The sequence below is a fragment of the Podarcis liolepis genome, assembly GCF_965112155.1.
Source record: "Podarcis liolepis genome assembly, chromosome: 12".
NCBI classification, from domain to species: Eukaryota; Metazoa; Chordata; class Lepidosauria; order Squamata; family Lacertidae; genus Podarcis; species Podarcis liolepis.
This window is the reverse complement of record NC_139563.1, coordinates 51,480,564-51,499,278: the sequence shown is the minus strand read 5'-3', so window position 1 is coordinate 51,499,278 and position 18,715 is coordinate 51,480,564. Positions and strand designations below refer to the sequence as shown.

Sequence of the window (18,715 nt, the reverse complement as noted above, 5' to 3'; positions counted from 1 at the left end):
AAATATATGCTACTTTAAAATTTAAAAAACAAGCAAGAAACAGTCCTCTTGAGAATGTGGGCCACACCGCCTCATTCCTACAATTTATTTCATTCGTATATGTTTAGGTCTCATTGAACAAATGGCTCACTTGCACATAGTGGCATCTAGATGGTTAGGATACTTCGCAGTGTGTTTGAGCCCTAAATTAACATACACCTAATCTAAGACTCTGGTGAGTAAAGAAGACAGAAGAAGGACTATTTCTACCTATCCTCTCAACCTCAAAATGGAGGCCTCAGAATGTGGTTAAGCTGCTTCCAGGCAACCCAGGAAGTTGAAACTTGCTCTAACAGCAGCCTACGTTTCACTGATTACTAGGAAAGCCTTAAAAAATGGAGCATTTTTGCATCTCATAGTCAAAACCTGAGACACGAAGTTTTCCTCACCAGGGGGCCATCACTCCAGCACATATTGAGCCTAGCAGAACGTGGAGTGTTTGGTTATGAGACTCCATTGGTTTTTCACACACTTCAGGCCGACCAAGGCTACAATCATATGTACGCATTTTCTCGAAAGTAAATATCATTGGCATGCATAGGTTTGCAGAGTACGGTTTAAAGAACACACCCAGCGGTAGCTTGGAGCCTTCTTACAAAATGCAAGCTTTATTTACTAGTAGCGAATAAGCTTTTTACTTTTCTTCTAAAATGGCTCCACGTTAATGCAATGCAGTATTATGTATCACAGTCAAATACGGCAGCAGCTTTGATAATTCAATACAGGACTTTAAGAAAATAGATCACACTGAAAATTACTCCAGATATCATTGCTACTTCTAGACATCTTCCTGGGTCCACTGCTATGTGAGTGGCACAAATTGTTTGCAAGGCAGAAGTCTGATGAGGAGATCACTATAAATTAGTATTAAAAAGCAGTGTTTTTGAGTAGTATTTTAAGCTGCTCACATGGATTTAAGTCAAGATTTTGTGTTTCCTATGAAAAGAGGGTATTTAAGGCGGTTAGCATGTCTTGGGAACATAATAATAATAATAATAATAATAATAATAATAATAATAATAATAATTTATTACGGCCATAGGCCCATACAGATAAAAACAAGACATAAATAACAGCTTGTGCACGTGGGAAAAAACAGCCGCTAAAACACTACTATAACAATAAAATACTATAAGATGGAATGGCATACTACGCCTTAATTAGCTTGTGGTGCTCCTTGGCAACGCTTTTGGGTAAGGACAGCGACCAGGAACCTAGCCACTTTCAGGGTCGTATGGGTATCCTTATCCTGCAAAATTTGGGCAAGGTGGAATTTTGGTGGGGTACCCTCTAGTTTCTGAATGATTGATCCCAACAAATTTGCCCGTGGCACCTTGAATAAGGGGCAAGTGAACATAATGTGCTGAAGCGACTCTGGCGTCTCCTTATCACATTCGCACATGGCGGAGGCTTGGCCCTTTGAGAATCTATGTCTCAGGACATTGGAGGGAAAAACGTTAAACCTCGCTTTGGTGAAGGCCAGCCTATGGGCAACAGTCGAAAGGGAGGAGAGGTATGATGGAACGCGGTAAGTTAAAGTGATACCAATGTTCTGGGGCGAACAAACACCTCCCCCCAGCATATAATTTTGCTGTAAATCGATGTCATCCAGTCTTTGGCGGATCAGTCTTTGAGCAGTGATTTGATCTAGTTTTAGGGAATCTAAGGGAGAGATTCCATAGCTCAGGAGTTTGGCATGAATTCTACTAGTCCAAAGGCTGGAGAATTCATCTCGCCATAAGCATTGGACAAGGTAATGGTCTGGTAATCTATGCCACAATGATAACCAATAATTGAAGACTTGCTTCCACAGGCAAGTTTCTAAGGATGCGATCTTCAATTCTAGTCGCATGGCTGCGTTGCTTACGCACAGGGGGAGCATTAGGAGCCGACGTAGGAATTGGTTTTGCAGAGTCTCAAGAGGAGCAAGGTCTGTCATCACGGCCCAGAGCGGGGCAGCATAAGCAAGCACGGGTACCACTTTTGCCTTGAACACCTTTAGGGCCGAGGGAACATGCAAAGCTCCATCCGAAAAGAAAAATCGGAGGAGCGCATATGACAGAGTTTTGGCCTTGTTAAGGAGGTGTTGAATTTGTGCTTTCCACCCCAAATTGTATTGAAAAATAACTCCTAGGTATTGAAATTTTAGGACTTGCTCTATTTTTGCTCCACCAAGCTTCCATTCGTATAATCTCCGACTTCTGGCGAAAATCAGAATCTTAGATTTAGCATGGTTGATGGTTAATTGGTTGAGTTGACAATACGTGGCAAAGATCTTCAGAGCTCTGGTTAGTCCAACACGTGTATAAGATAGAATTACCGCGTCGTCCGCATATAAAAGGAGTGGACAGCGGTAATCCGCTAGTCTAGGCGCATGTGTACTTGGAGATGAGTTGACTAGGGGTGCTCGCATGTCGCTGATGAATAGATTGAATAGGCAGGGAGCCAATATACATCCTTGGCGCACTCCCTTGTTTATTGGTATCGAATTTGTGAGGTCGCCCGCAGGAGTAAGTCTCACTCTGGCAAGGGTACCTTCATGGAGCTGACTTATAAGCCATAAGAGTCTTCTATCAATGCCCTGTTTCGCAAGTTTCTCCCAAAGAATATTTCTAGGAACGCTGTCAAAGGCTGCCTTAAGATCTAAGAAGGCAGCACACAGGTAGCCCCGGGGAGGGGAGGAGTACTTCCGTGCCAGATGGTAAAGAACTATTGCGTGATCAGTTGTAGAGCGTTTAATTCTGAACCCTGCTTGTTCGTGGCCAATCTGGTTAGTCTCATCTACCCATCGCAATAGTTTCGTCAACAAAAAGCTGGCATAAATTTTCCCTATGATCGAAAGGAGGCTGATGTTACGGTAATTTTCCGGCTCCATTGGAGAACCTTTTTTATGAATTGGTACTATAATGGCCTCCTTCCATATTTTGGGGATGAGTCCAGAAGCGTTGATTGCGTCGAAGGTTTTGGCCAAGATGCCAGCCCACCATTTTGGGTGTAGTTTGATGGCTTCAGCAGGGATCAGGTCGGGCCCTGGGGCTTTGCCCGATTTCAGCTGGGCTATTAGCTTGGCTATGTCGTCAGGATCGGTGGGAGGCCAAATAGGTAGGTGGGAAAACAGATGCATCAGATGGTCGGAGGGAGCATCTGCCTGTGAGAAACATTTCTTCAGGAACAATTCCCATGTCGGTGCAGGGATGACTGCCCTTGGGTATTTCCTCACCCTTCTGTTAATCAGAGACCAGAATTCCCTGGATCTATGTGATTTTGAAGCAGTAATCAAGGCCTGCCAGCGATTATGTTGCCACTCACGTTTGGCAATTTTCTGCGTGCGTTTGTAAACTAGCTTGGCTTGTGCATAACTAGCTAGCAGAGTAGATGCATCGGAGGTCTTATATACATTATATATAGCACGAAGGCGCTGTCTTGCTTCTTTGCACTGAGAGTTATACCAGGGGGCACCGTAAGTATACTCGTTTCGATTTAATATTTTGGGTGGTAACCTGAAGAAGGACGTAAGATCAGTCGTATGATGGTGGAAGCGTTTCAACACTATGCTATGCTCGTCTGAGGCAGAGCCTATGTAGGGATGGGGCCCGAGGATTTCTTTTTGAAAGAATTCCTGATACCTTTGAGCCTGGGTCTCCGACCATTTGATTCCTCTTACTTGGAGAGATACGTTGGTTACCATCTGGGTCGCATGTCTATAGGCCTCCGACTGCCAATTCAGGGAAAGCTTGGCTACAAGGGGAAGATGATCACTAGATTGTACATTCTCGATCTTAAAGGAGGAAATATACTTAAGTAGATCACTGGAGACCAGCAGGTAATCGAGGACGCTGTTTGATTTAACACTCAGGTGAGTGAAATCCCCTGGAATATCAGGGAGGCATGTGCCATTTAGGGGGACCAGATTTAAACGGATGGCCATTTGGTAGAGGAATACTCCAGCCTCATTAACTCGTTGGTCTTTAGAAGTTCTCCTCATGATATGTTCCAGATCATAATTATCAAGGTTTGGGGTAACCCACCATTTGGCTTTGGTCAGCGAGTCCCAATTTGCTGCTGTGCGGGCATTAAAATCGCCACCTATTATGGCCGGGGTGTTAGGAAACTTGACATAGCATGAGAGCAAATGCTCTTCTAGCGAGCCCCATTTAGAGCCCAGTTCGGAGGAAGAACCCCCGGGTGGCAAGTAAACATTTGTAACTAGAAGTGAGATCTTTCCCCCCGCAATCAGCCCGGTAAGGGCGTAAGGAGGCAAGGCCTGTACTAGAGTAAATTTAGAATGTAAGTTGAGAGAGATGCCTATTATTAGGCCCCCTTTAGGGCGGCCTCCTTTCAGGGAGGGGCAGGCAGGGAGTTCTAGAAGCTCAAAGCCATTTAGATCAATTCTCTCTACTTCCCACGATTCTTGGAACAAGATGATATGAAACAGGTTAATATACTCCAAGAATTCTGGGTCAAGTTTTTCCCCCTCCAGCCCGCAATGTTCCAGCTGAGGACTGATAGGGGGGAGTTCCTGTTGTAACCAATTCGCTGTCATTTCAGGGAGGGATGTGAGTCCTTTGGAGGCAAGGCAGACCCCACGAAAAAGTCAGTAATTTTACTTTGCGTAGCAGGCACCTGCTGAAGGTACCTAGTCTTGAAGTTGGTAGTGAGGTATTCTGACTGGGACGACAAAACGGGTCTCCCGCTGGCTAACCCAAGGGCGGACACTTCAGTGGGAAACTCCACAGGATTTGCTGAGACTGCCCCACCGCAAGGTCTAAAGGTCGCCGATGAAACCATTTGGTTTATATGTCCGGTCGGGTCTTCAATCAAATCCGGGCCATTTTTTGAAGTAGTTGGGACACTCCCCTGACCTGATGCTGGCAAAGGTACAGGGGATGTTCGGCGTACTGGTACCGTTTGTATGTCGGGTCTATGCCGCTCAGGGGAGTATGAGGACTCCAGTTCCGGCATTGATGGATTAGATGGTAAGGAGTTGTTTTGGTGGAAGGAACTCTGAGTTACACTCCTCAGCGGGGGACTCTTGGAGGGCGAGTCAAAATTTATCAAGAGTTGGGATGAGGGGCCAACTTGAGAGGCAAGACCTGGGTCTGCCAAGCGTCGGTGGGTTTTGCCCACAAGTGGGGGAGGCATGGGTTTAGGAGCTGGACTAAGGTATGGAAGACTTCCTGCTTCCTTAAACCACGACTCCGAAAAGCTGGCAGAGTTATCCTGAAAAGTGGGCAGGACTTTTCCGTTCTTCTGGACATGTATGAGCTGATGATTAAGTACTTCTAGTCTATCAATTATTTCTTGTTGTTCTCTCAGTGGAAGGTCGCCAAAGGTGGCTAAAAGCTCTCTTTCCTCCGGCGGGGTCAGAGAATTACTTGCGCCAATGGGTTTCTTTAGAGCTCGTGGGGACATAGGGTAAGTCCAGTTTCGGTGGGGATGGATATCCTCCGGGAGAGGAGGCTCGATGTCCCGAGGTACTCCCGACTTCTCCGACAGAGTCCACTCCGTACCGTGACCGGCAAGTAGGAGGGGGTGGATCATGCTATCCATAAAAACTCTTGTTGGGATGATATTGTACCTTGCCAAGAGCGGTTTCTGCCTGATGATAGCTGAAGGGATCCTTGGAGAGTAAAACGCAAGCATCACTTTCTGTTGCCCGAGGTGCTGGTTCAAAGGTAATACTGCAATGAGATCGCATTGTGAGATTTCTATGTTTAGGAGATTGCTTAGGTGCTTTTTAACCCCACTCAGAGTAAGCCACCTTGGTGACCCTGCCCCGATGTTTAGGCAGATTTTCTTAGGTTGCAGGGACAATGCTTGATGTTTCAGTGCAGGATTCGGTTTATATTTAGGGATCACACTTCTTTTTTTGGTAGAAGGCAAGGACCTCTGGCACTTCAATTCCCCTGTATCTACAGTTGGTTTAAACTTTGACCAGAAGTTATCCATTTTCTGTTCGAGGTTACATAACTGGGAGGCTAGCACATCAATCTTCTTGAATATGCAATGAAGGGTTCTGACCACAAGATGGAGATGTTCATGTTGTTCTTGTCTTGCGCAGTCCTCAGTTCCAGTGTCCTGCACCACCCCCAATGGGACACTCCCTCCTCCTCCAAGCCCGCCGTCCGCAGTTTTAGTCTGAGGAAAAAATAATTCCTCTGGTGTTGACGTTGTTTCTGGAGACATTAGAGGGTAGAAACGGTTCTGAGTTTTCACCCTATAGCAGAGTTCAATGGGGTCACTCCGTTTGTCAGACACGGGGGGGGGGGTCGATTTTTAATTGTTTGGCTCTTGGGGAGGGCAGAGCCTCGTCACAATCCCTTAGGCGTTTGCCTTGGCCCATCGTTATGAGTCTTTAAAAATAGCAGTGCTTAAAAGATAATAAAAGGTAGTAGAAATAGAAACACAACTGGATGTGAGCTGGCGGAAAACCAGTAATTCGAAGGCTGCTTCCAAGGCTGCCGGAGAATGCAATTATCTGCTCATTAAAGCTGATTTACGATGCAGACTTTACAGGTATTAGCAATGTGAACTCCTGGCATGGGCTCCAACACCCTGATACAATCTTCAGCAAAAACTTAAAAGGCTGGGAGCCACAGCACAAATTTTAGGGAGGATTCGAAATGAACTCCGGCAAGTGCGTCTTACCTCGTCGCCATCTTGAAAACTCCTCCATCATAATAAAGACTGTGTTACTTTGGAAAAATGTTCCCCCAGAATTCCCAAAAAGATCTGCAGCAGAGGTTTTTAACTGTGGAAATATGATCTTATTTTAGGGGGGGGGTTTGTATGATTATTTGAACTTCTCTTGTTTTTCTACACATTATAATATTTCTATTTATCGGTTAACTTCCACGCTAGTTGACAGTTGTCAGCTGTTTTTCCTTACTAATTTTATGTGTATGTTTGGTTTAGGTTGAAAATGAATACGGAAGCTACTTCGCCTGCGATTTTGATTACCTTCGTTACCTGCAGAGCCTTTTCCGTCAGCACCTGGGGGATGAAGTGCTGCTGTTCACCACAGATGGCGCAAGCAAGTTTTTGTTGAAATGTGGGACTCTTCAAGGCCTTTATTCCACTGTGGATTTTGGACCAGGTTGGTTGCTGTCTTGGGCAGTGCAACTAACTGGAAGCAAGCTTGTGGGAAATTTACTCGCAAGTACAGTGGAATTTATTCCCAAGTAAAGATGCAGAGATTTGGGCAGATATATATATTTTCATTATTATAGGAACGTAAGAAGCTACTAAGACTAGTGGGATTCAGCTACTGGCGTGCCGAAAATCTAGGTTGTGCAGTACACAACAAACCTACTTCTCCCAAAGAGTGGTATTTCTATAAGGAAAATAATGGGGAAATGCACATTTGAGCACCATTTAGATGTTGATCTGCTTTTCCTTCATTGGAATTAGACCAAAGTAATCCACACCTATTGGGATGCGGGTGGCGCTGTGGGTTAAACCACAGAGCCTAGGACTTGCCGATCAGAAGGCTGGTGGTTCGAATCCCCGCAACGGGGTGAGCTCCCGTTGCTTGGTCCCTGCTCCTGCCAACCTAGCAGTTTGAAAGCACGCCAAAGTGCAAGTAGATAAATAGGTACCACTCCGGCGGGAAGGTAAACGGCGTTTCCGTGTGCTGCTCTGGTTCTCCAGAAGTGGCTTAGTCATGCTGGTCACATGACCCGGAAGCTGTACACCGGCTCCCTCGGCCAATAAAGCGAGATGAGCACCGCAACCCCAGAGTCAGTCACGACTGGGCCTAATGGTCAGGGGTCCCTTTACCTTAGTCCACACCTGCACACATTTGAATCAGTGCACATTATTATTATTATTATTATTAAAAAATCTGGCAGGTATGGTGATTTCTCCATCATGGATCCTCCATTTTAGGATTGTTTTCCTAAATATTTTTAATATCTCTGACCCCCGCCCCCTTTTATTTATTCAGTTTATCCATTTTGGCAAGACGTGCTGGTCCTGCTGTTTGGGTTTACTCTAGAGCAGGGGTCTGCAACCCGCGGCTCTGGAGCAGCATGTGGCTCTTTTACACATTTGCCGCGGCAGATACTAGCGAGGGGAGGAGGCGCATTGTGCGCCCCGACACTCCCCACTGTGGCGGGCGCTGTACTGGCTGTGACGTCGCATGGGGGCGGTGCGTGCGTTAGTCACGCACCGTCCCGACGTCACCTTTCCGCCCGCTGTCAGATCGGACATTAAGGTAAGAAACAATATATGCAGTATTATATTTGTTTTAAATATCGCAATGGTTTTGCGGCTCCCAGTTGTTTTTTCTTCGGAAACGGGTCCAAGTGGCTCTTTTTGTGTTAAAGGTTGCAGACTCCTGCTCTAGAGAGAGGGGTTGACACTGGGGAATTTTGAAAACGTCTTCTACCAGCGTGGTATGCAGAGTTAAATCATTATAGTATGCCTTTCACCAGTATAATCCTAGTCTGGTTATTCACATGATGTCATTCTGGGGTGGGTTTCTTTGCATTGAGCTTAACCTTGTGAGGGTTGTTTAGGTCCCATGCTTGATAAACCTATGGCTAGATACCCAAACGAATGCCCCTGTTATGAATGAGTGTGCTTTTTGTGTTCTGTTCAACAAGTCACCTCAAATATGTCTCTGTTGTGTTCAATTGTGCAAGTTTTTTTTTTAGGTTAACATATTCCCAGCCTTCTCTTCTTCTTTAATTTGCTTTATGTAGTTATAGCCAGGCTCCCCTCTCATTCTTCTTGCACCTAGATTCTGTCCATAGTTTTCTTTAGAAAGTTTCCTGTCATAATTGATGGACTCTAGTTTCCCTTTTGCAATTCTCCAGTGAGTGTGGAATGCAAAATGCTTTTTTATTGACAGCACATGTGACTTTGTGTAGATATGTTGTGCGCAGGGCTTTTTTTCCCAGCCGGAACTTGCCAGAACTGAGTTCTGGCACTTCTCAAGTGGGTGCCATTGCTATTGTAAGAGAACAAGGCAGACATTAATGGTGAGTTCTGGCACCTCTTTTTCTAGAAAAATAGCACTGGTTCTGCATTAAGAAAGGCACACTTTTCCATTTAAACAAGGCCAGCTGCAGGGTGTATTACAGATGTAGTAGCAGAGAAACGGCAGCATAGGAATCAGTTTTGACACTCTTTTTTTCTTCATTTCTTTGCAGGTGCTAATGTCACAGCGTCATTCTTAAATCAGAGACACGCTGAACCTAATGGCCCCTTGGTATGATTTCGCCCCTTCCCCTTATGTTCATACAATACTGCTGATATGAGTGCATAACAATACAAAGGTGGTTGTAAAGGTAAAGGGACCCCTGACCATTAGGTCCAGTTGTGGCCAACTCTGGGGTTGCGGCGCTCATCTTGCTTTATTGGCCGAGGGAGCCGGCGTACAGCTTCCGGGTCAAGTGACCAGCATGACTAAGCCGCTTCTGGCAAACCAGTGCAGCGCATGGAAACACCGTTTACCTTCCCGCCGACACCCTCAGTTCTGTGCTTAGGCTTTTATTGTTTGGGTCAGGGTTTCCCAAACTTCGATCTCCAGCTGTTTTGGGACTGCAACTCCCATCATCCCTAGCTAGCAGGACCAGTGGTCAGGGATGATGGGAACTGTAGTCCAAAAACAGCTGGAGACCCAAGTTTGGGAAACCCTGGTTTGGATAAAGCAATATATAGGTGTGGACTAGTTTTCAGACTTCGGGAATCTGCTTTCTCGTTTACTGTAGCACCAAGGTTCACAATCTCAAGTGAAATGCAAAGTAATGGTCAGGAGGTTGGTGCTGATGCAGAATGGTGATTTGAGTGGGGTGGGGCATCCGTTACATACAACACCCTATGAGGCTTTTGATTATATATATTGTGGTTTTTATGTTGATCTTCTCTGTGACCCTGAGACCTCTGGGTATAGGGCAGTACTGTATTATAATAATAATAATAATAATAATAATAATAATAATAATAATAATAATAATAATAATAATAATAAAGTTAGTGTTGCCTTCATTTGCTAATAGAAATATACATCTGAAGAAATACAGGTCAGAGAGTCTAACGGCTTAATATAGAGGGGATGGAGCACTATTTTGCTATTGCTATTTTAAACCATTGGGAAGTAGAAACCCATGTCAATTTACTGCCAATCATCCTGCCGCAGACCAGTTGATCCTGATCTGCTTACATCTCACTGCCCTTTCCTTTCCCCTTTGGTCTTGTAAGAAAGGCAGGAAGCGACTGATAAATGGTGCTGATAAATATGAGCCAAACTACAGGCTATGTAGGAAGCACAGACACATCCTCTTCATATGGTCATTGGTCAGATCTTTAATATTTCTTTGCTCATTACCACTAGTGGTAACATGGCACATTGTGCCAGCGGTGGGCACCTTGGTGTGCATGGCAGCCAACAATGTAAGAAAATAGCTTTTATCACCGACACACTGCTGCTTAGATGTCTTTTTAATTTAAAAAAATTATTTTTTTCTCATTCTACAATGCAATGAAATTTTAAAAAAATTAAATAAGAGCAGGATAGATTTTGTTAGCTGCTTTTTACTGCACGAGCTATATAATTTCCCTTAAATGCAAAACTTCTATTGTTTTATTTCTTCTTTCAGGTCAATTCTGAGTTCTACACTGGCTGGTTAGATCATTGGGGGCACCGTCATTCCGTTATATCACCATCACTTGTAGCTAAGACTCTTAGTGAAATTCTGGCACATGGAGCGAATGTTAACATGTAAGTTCATCAACATCTATTTAAATGAGAGCTTGGGTTTTTAGTACAGCATCTTTGACTGCTTATTTGCCTCTCTTTTCAGGTATATGTTTATAGGAGGAACTAATTTTGGTTATTGGAATGGTAAGAAGTGTGTGTTGCGTGTGTGCGAGTACTTATTTTTTTATATAACAATAGCTGGTTTTTATTTTATTAAGCTGTTTTGGGTTATCTCAAGTACTGGATTCTTTTTTAATCTTTGAAATAAAGGAAAAAGGATTCGAGGAAGGCAAAATGGGACCTACTTTTCTTCCTTCCTTGAAACAGAGGGAGCAAGGAAACATTATATGCTAAAGTGGTAGAAGGAGGTCTTACCATATAGTGGGTCATCATAGCCTCACGGCCTACTTTCAGTAATACAGTATGGGTCAGATAAAACAGAGGAATAGCCAGGCAAGTTAGACGGCTGTATTTATTGCCAGCTTAATTTATGATAGTGGCTTGGGAGAAGGGGGCCTTCAGATTTACATTCAGCCTCTGAATACAGTGGTGCCTCGCAAGACGAAATTAATCCGTTCTGCGAGTCTCTTCGTCTTGTGGTTTTTTTGTCTTGCGAAGCACGGCTATTAGCGGCTTAGCGGCTATTAACGGCTTAGCGGCTATTAACGGCTTAGCGGCTTTAAGAAAAAGGAAACAAACTCGCAAGAACTCGCAAGACGTTTCGTCTTGCGAAGCAAGCCCATAGGGAAATTCGTCTTGCGAAGCAGCTCAAAAAACGCAAAACCCTTTCGTCTAGCGAGTTTTTCGTCTTGCGAGGCATTCGTCTTGCGGGGCACCACTGTACTTGGGTCATAGTTTAGCCTTTCCATACTGGAAAAGCCAGCACCGTCCACTGTTGGAAGACAAGACAGCGGTGCATATGCGCCACCTTGGAAATGTAGGAATGCAGCTGATGTCCCTAAATCTGCACATCTGTTTTATGAGGCAATACAGATGTTTGGGCTTGAGAAAAACAGTCCTGCTGTGGGATAGTTTTGAGAAGAGCAAATGTATTGTTGGGAGCCGCCCAGAGTGGCTGGGACAACCCAATCAGATAATAATAACATTATTATTATACTTCCTCCTGTGTTCATTTTCCTCCCTGCAGGAGCCAACATGCCTTATGCAGCACAGCCTACTAGCTATGATTACGACGCCCCGCTGAGTGAAGCCGGAGATCTCACGGAGAAGTACTTTGCTATTAGGGAAGTCATTGCCATGGTGAGTTTCTCCCAAAGCATCACCAAGTATCTTTTCCTGCATTAGCCTTGGCTTCCATTGTGTCACAAGGACTGAAAATGATGGCTGCTGCTTGATGTTTTTGAGCTCTGTGGCGTCCAGATTCAGTGGAGTAGGAATTCCCAGATTTGATTACGCATCTGAGAGTTAAGCAAAGTAGAGCCCTTGGAACATAGTCTAATTTTACCAATTAATTTTTATTGGTTTTCCAAATTTCCCGCAAATCCATAACAAATTGAGCAAATTTAATGCAACTTTTTCAAAAAACAACAACTCCCCACCCCTTCTTAGATGTGCCCATAATTAACCCTTATTGCTACTTATATTTCATAGTTATCTTTACTTCACATTCCTTTTTTTTCTTTTGTCCTTATCCATCAGCTGTCTGTTTGTTAATTCCTGCTCGTACCTTAGTTAACATTTCCAATATTATCAAGTGAGGGTTACGCCTCCATTTTTTAATCCACAGTAGTTCATTAATATTTATTTCTGAAATAAAACTTTCAATTCCCTCCATCTGTGCATATAAACACCTAATAATCCCCCCTCTGTAATTGTTTTCCATTTGATTCTTAGCTGCCCAGATCTTCATTACTGTACAGTCGATGTATCTCTTCACAACTATTGTCATTTGTTGTTGGTTTTATAGTTTTGGGGTTGGGTTTTCAAGGACAACCATCTTGCTTGGCATTCATTCCCACAGGTGGGGTCTTAACAACCAGCCCATAAGATCAGGGAGATGTATAGATGGAACATAGTCTAATGGCCAACAACCCACTTCTGTTTGGGATTTTGTGTGGACTGGGTTGAGTACCAAAACTCAATACAGCCCACAGTTCATAACTTTACCTACTCCTTTGTGGCTTAGTGTGCAAGAGGACCGTACTGAGAAGCCGTATGTTATCTAATCCACGTAGTTTTTAATGCCACGTAGAGCAAGTGTCACTGCCTGAGGCTCGTACAGACAATAAACACAGTTTACTGGGGGAGAGTTCTTTTGCAGTGTTCCCATTTATTTCAGTGGAGTTTGTGGCGTTTGCCCATTGTTTTGAAAATGTACAGGGGAAGAAAAAAGGTTAATAGGTAGACCAATAGAAAAGCCAGAGGTGGAGTCTACCTGTTTATAAAAAGGCTTAGCCTGAGGTTTTGAGTGGGTAGTTGGTTGGAGTTTGGTTGGTTGGTCGGTTGGGAAAAGGCAGTTGGGAAAGCAGTTGGCAGACAGTTGGAAATAAAGAGACAGCTATTGCAGTTGGTTCTTGTGTGAGGGGAGGTAGAAGAGTTAGAGACAGACTAAAACAAGACTAAGAGGGTAAAGAGTAACAACGTTTTGAATGCAGTTAAAGTTTATTTGTGTTTGCAATAAACTACACTCTTCTTTGTTAAGAACCTGACTGAGACTAAGTGATTGACTGGGGTGGACCTGGTTGGTGGCAGCGGATTAGTGGTGTACGGGTCAATAGTCCGTGAGACGACCGGGGGCTCCGTACGAACGCCACAGAGTTGTGCAGGACAGAAGCCAGTTGTGCTTCTGAAAAACTGCATGTGGGCGACCACCGCGTCTCAGCTGAGGGAACGCTGCTTCCCAGCGATTTGACTTTTCCCACGACGCTGAGCAGGGCAGATTGGCCGCAGCGAACAAAAGCAAATCCTTCTGAGTCCTAAAGAAAACTAGAAACCAAGCGAAGCAGAGGAAAACCGCAAAGCAAACAGGCAAAAAGATCCGAAAGGCGAAAGAGGGAAGCCCCCCAGCTGTGCCGCCGTTTAAATCTCCCGCAGTCACGCCCCCTGCCGGTACTGATTGGCCAATGGGAGGCATGATGCAGCTGGGGCTCAGCGCGAGGGGGGCATCACCACTCCACCCCCTAGCCAGAACACTGTGAGGACCCGGGTGCCCGGCCGCAACACCCCCCCCCCCCGGGGAAGGTGAGCAGACTTCCCAAAGGATTGCGCCCCAACCATTTAACTGTGCCAGAAGCAGAAACTGGTGAGAAATTCAAATCGCCAACACCACAAACCAAACAAGCCCCAGGAGCATTTGTGCACTGGCTTCAAAGCAGTGTCTCTTCAATGACATGAAGCATGTGCCTGTGGAATGAGGCAGTTGGTTCTTTAAATCACCAAGCTTGCTTTTTTTAATTTTAATTGCTTGTTCCTGTTTTAGTACAAGACAATACCACAGGGCCCTATTCCTCCCTCGACCCCCAAGTTTGCCTATGGAGAAGTTCCGCTGAAAAAGGTAGGTGGATATTGTATATTGTATAGTAGATTAATATGCCTAGGACGGGCGCTTCTGCCTTGTGTTTATTAAGGACAATTTTTGCAAAAGGCTAAAATACCCATTTATAATATACCATAATAATAATAATTTAGTATTTGTATGTCGCCCATCTGACTGGGTTACTCTAGCCACTCTGGGTGGCTTCCAACAAATTAAAACGCCAAACACAGAAAAACATCAAGCATTAAAAACTTCCACGGCAATTTTGTAAATGTGATGGGGGTTGGGGAAGCACACCTCTAAGTTGGGGGTTTGATTCTGAGCTCGGAAATGGGTATTTGTAGCTTTGTGACTGAAGCTTCATTTAAGCTGTTCCTTATGGTGACATTTGCAACGTATTAGTTGAGAAATACTGCCGAATGTTCCATTAGGTGGAGCAATTTCTGGGAAATCTGGTTCTTGGAAGGAAGCATGTCATCAAGATTGTGAAACCATAAGAAAGTACACCTATGCTATGAGGGTGGCTATAAAGTTGATCGTAAAATTTGGGGTGCTTTTATGATAAGCAGACTTTCTCACCATACGCATAGTTGCCATATTAATGTGGGATGGAACTGGCTGGAGATAGGCAGTTGCATTGAATCTGCGTGAGAACAAAATGAGGGCAGCAGCAATAAGCAAATGGCTTACCTCTCTCGCCCTGACCTAGACACTGTGATCCACGCGATGGTCACCTCCAGACTGGATTATTGTAACTCGCTCTACGTGGGGCTGCCCTTGAGACTGACCCAGAAACTCCAGCGGGTGCAGAATGCTGCAGCGAGACTCCTTACGGGGTCTTCGCTGCGAGATCACATTCACCCGGTACTATACCAGCTGCACTGGCTCCCGGTGGAGTACAGGATCAGGTTTAAGGTGCTGGTTTTAACCTTTAAAGCCCTATATGGCCTAGGACCCTCGTACCTACGGGACCGCCTCTCCTGGTATGTCCCACAGAGGAACCTACGGTCTGCAAATAAAAACATCCTGAAGGTCCCAGGCCACAGAGAGGTTAGGCTGGCCTCAACTAGAGCCAGGGCTTTCTCAGCTGCGGCTCCAATCTGGTGGAACACTTTGTCACAAGAGACTAGGGCCCTGCGGGATCTGACATCTTTCCGCAGGGCCTGCAAGACAGAGTTGTTCCACCAGGCCTTTGGTCAGGGCACAGCCTGACTCCCTCCTCTGGCAACCTGCACAGAATTTTGCTTAACGGTTGCCATTAATTTGATTTTAATTATAATGAAATGTTTTTAGAATGTTGGATTATTTGATTGTTTGCTTATTTGATTGCTGTTAGCCGCCCTGAGCCCGGCTTCGGCTGGGGAGGGCGGGATATAAATAAAATTTTTTATTATTATTATTATTATTATTATTATTATTATTATTATTCTTTCACCTCTCCCACGCAGTGTTAATAGATGGCAGTGTTAATAGTTCTATTTTTGACAATTATTTTTTTAAATAAAAACCAACCCCACAATGTTATGTATTTTGCTGTATTGCCTCTCTGAGCCCAGCTTTGGCTGGGGAAGGCAGGATATAAATAAAAATTTATTATTATTATTATTATTATAGGTGGGGACCGTAAGGGAACTTCTGAAGGACCTTTCACCATCGGGACCAATTAAAAGCACCTACCCTTTGACATTTGTTCAAGTGAAGCAGGTAAAAGTTGGTCGTGAAAGAGTTTTTAGTTAGCATTTTGCACATTGTGTGTAATTGTCACCCCCCCCAACAGTTACCTAACAGTTAGGTAAGCACTAATACAAACTTTGAAAGCGAGTATGACTCACCTAGGGACGCGGGTGGCGCTGTGGGTAAAAGCCTCAGCGCCTAGGGCTTGCCGATCGAAAGGTCGGCGGTTCGAATCTCCGCGGCGGGGTGCGCTCCCGTTGTTCGGTTCCAGTGCCTGCCAACCTAGCAGTTCGAAAGCACCCCCGGGTGCAAGTAGATAAATAGGGACCGCTTACTAGCGGGAAGGTAAACGGCGTTTCCGTGTGCGACTCTGGCTCGCCAGATGCAGCTTGTCACGCTGGCCACGTGACCCGGAAGTGTCTCCGGACAGCGCTGGCCCCCGGTCTCTTGAGTGCGATGGGCGCACAACCCTAGAGTCTGTCAAGACTGGCCCGTATGGGCAGGGGTACCTTTACCTTTTTATGACTCACCTAATCTTAACCAAAATAATTGAACCTTCAGTAGCTAATGTATCTATTTTGATTTTTAAGCTTGAATTCTTGAAGCCCTTGCATGAAATACATGGAGATGTTTAAGTTAGAGGTATTTGTAATCTGATTCTGACCCTTCAGAAGTAACACTTTCTTCTCACGGCTTTCTCCCCACTTTCTTCTTCAAGTACGTTGGGTATGTATTATACAGAACTAAGCTACCAAGAAACTGTACTGAAGAACCGCTGTATTCAACACTTAATGGAATTCATGACCGCGCTTATGTCGTTGTGGACGGGGTAAGCGAAGAACTTCCAACTTTCTTGTTTACCTCAGCGATGCTAGATAACTGTGGCTCAGGGTTTCCCAAACTTAGGTCGCCATCTGTTTGTGGACTACAGTTCCCATCATCCTTGATCACTGGTCCTGCTAGTTAGGGATGATGGGAATTGTAGTCCAAAAACAGCTGGAGACCCAAGTTTGGGAAAGTGCTGTAGTTGTTTCTTCGGCTTGAGTTTTGTTTTGTTTTGTTTGTATGATCGAGAGTTTGTTTCCCACTGTGAGTGTCCCACACCAGTCCATCTTGATAAGCAGGATATGCCAAAAGAACAAGCCTATGTCTCTGTCAGGAGCTCGGCCTACGCTCGAGTAGGACCCTGGCAGAGACACATGCCCGACTGGCATGTTCTCTCCCTCCTGGTCGATCGCTCGGGAGCTTCAAAAGTTTTCTTCTGCCTGAACATCACAGCGACTGATGCCAACCGACATGGGCACACTTAGGGATCCGCAGAGTCTTCGCAGCTTGCGTGACAGACCTCAGCAACTCAGCATTTTGGCTAATCTACTTTATTTACATACAAACACACACGGAGCACTGCAACATGGCTCCCTTTCTCTCTAGCATCAGACAGCAAAGAGAAAAGAACAAAGGACAACAGTCCCACTTCATGGAACACAGTAACACAAACATCCTGTCTCCGTCACTTCCCACTCTGTGGAGTCAAAACACATGCCGTCATGTGACAGACAACAATCCCATGAATGCAACCATGGAGCAGGAATTCTAACAGTCTCCCTCTGTGAGTTGAAGCTGCCGAGGTGGCAGAATGTTGCCAGCGCAGCTGTGCTGTGCTTCTGAGGGGCTGTGAGCACCTTGAGAAGCACAGCATGAGAAATATACACCCCAGCTCTCCTCTCAAGCTTGGAGCTAGAGAGGCAGTGTGGGTGGGAGTGAGTTTCCCCCCGCAGTAGAGGTTGTGCTTTGGAGGTGGTTAGTGGGCCTTCAAAGCGCCATGCCACTTCAGAGGTACTTCAGAAATGCAGTATTGCAGCATGAACGATCCCCCTGCCCTTCTCTCTAGGTCCAGACTTCTGCTTAAAAGTGCATCCACAAGGTCCAGGCTGATAGTAGATTAAGACTGATAGACATTTATTGGGGACTGAAACCGGGAAAGGGGGGGGGGAGTTTGGGAATCCAAAGGGTACATAATTATAATTTGTTTTGTTTTTATTTTGTTTTGTTATTTGTATGAAAATTGGGAAATTCATGGAAGGGAATTTGGATCGACTTTAGAAAAAATGTTTTAAGAATGAGTATTGATGTATAAGTATTGATGTTTAAGTTTGGATAAGGTAATATTGGTTTTTTAAAATGAACTAAATTAAATGAAAATAAGGTTAGCAAAAATAAACTGAGGAAATGGATGAAAGAGAAAAAGTAAAATAATAGCATGTTAAATTAAATTGTTAAGTTAAAGTTGAGAAATAAGTAATAAGGATTTGCTGAGCTAATAATTTGAATTGGAATACAAGAAGGGAAGGTGTGAGGAGGTCTGAGAAATAAGTTAAAAGAAATAAGCAATTGAAACTTTATGTGTTTTTAATTGTTTTTAAGTTTTACATTTTTGTATGTTTGTTATATTTTTTCTTTTTTGTGGTTGTTTATTTTTGTTGTTGTTTCATTATAGAAAATGCTAATAAATATATAATAATAATAATAATAAAGTGCATCACATGGTCAGGACCAAAACACCATCCCTTGAGAACGAGCTAGGTAGAACGAGTTAGGTTCTTTTGAGCACAATGCCCGCCAACATTTGAAGGCACCTGCGTCTCATGGGCGCTTACCTGGCCCCTTGTCACTAGCATCACTGCAGTGTGTCTGGAAGGTGAGGGACAAGATCGGTGTGTTTCAAATGCAGTGTTGGCATTTTCACCACACAGACCTCAATGCCACCTTGCACCTTTTCCTCTTGGTAAGGCACAGCAATG

The 18,715-nt window shown here is 44.5% G+C and overlaps 2 protein-coding genes across 3 annotated transcripts in view; one reads left to right on the top strand and one right to left on the bottom strand.

The window, feature by feature from the left end:
• GLB1 (galactosidase beta 1) overlaps positions 1-18,715 on the top strand; it is a 42,731-nt gene that overhangs the window by 15,228 nt on the left and 8,788 nt on the right. For both annotated transcript variants that reach the window (XM_083468190.1, XM_083468191.1), the window contains 8 exons: positions 6,955-7,135; positions 9,195-9,253; positions 10,644-10,765; positions 10,848-10,888; positions 11,892-12,004; positions 14,184-14,258; positions 15,855-15,944; positions 16,633-16,743. In XM_083468190.1, coding sequence (XP_083324316.1) covers positions 6,955-7,135; positions 9,195-9,253; positions 10,644-10,765; positions 10,848-10,888; positions 11,892-12,004; positions 14,184-14,258; positions 15,855-15,944; positions 16,633-16,743 — 792 coding nt within the window. The remainder of the gene's footprint in view (positions 1-6,954; positions 7,136-9,194; positions 9,254-10,643; positions 10,766-10,847; positions 10,889-11,891; positions 12,005-14,183; positions 14,259-15,854; positions 15,945-16,632; positions 16,744-18,715) is intronic.
• Positions 1,063-18,715, bottom strand: part of LOC310689789 (uncharacterized protein) — a 55,250-nt gene continuing 37,597 nt past the window's right edge. Inside the window, exon 2 of the mRNA XM_083467864.1 lies at positions 1,063-6,687. Within this exon, the coding sequence (XP_083323990.1) occupies positions 1,196-4,582 (3,387 nt within the window). The 5' untranslated portion in view covers positions 4,583-6,687 and the 3' untranslated portion in view covers positions 1,063-1,195. The remainder of the gene's footprint in view (positions 6,688-18,715) is intronic.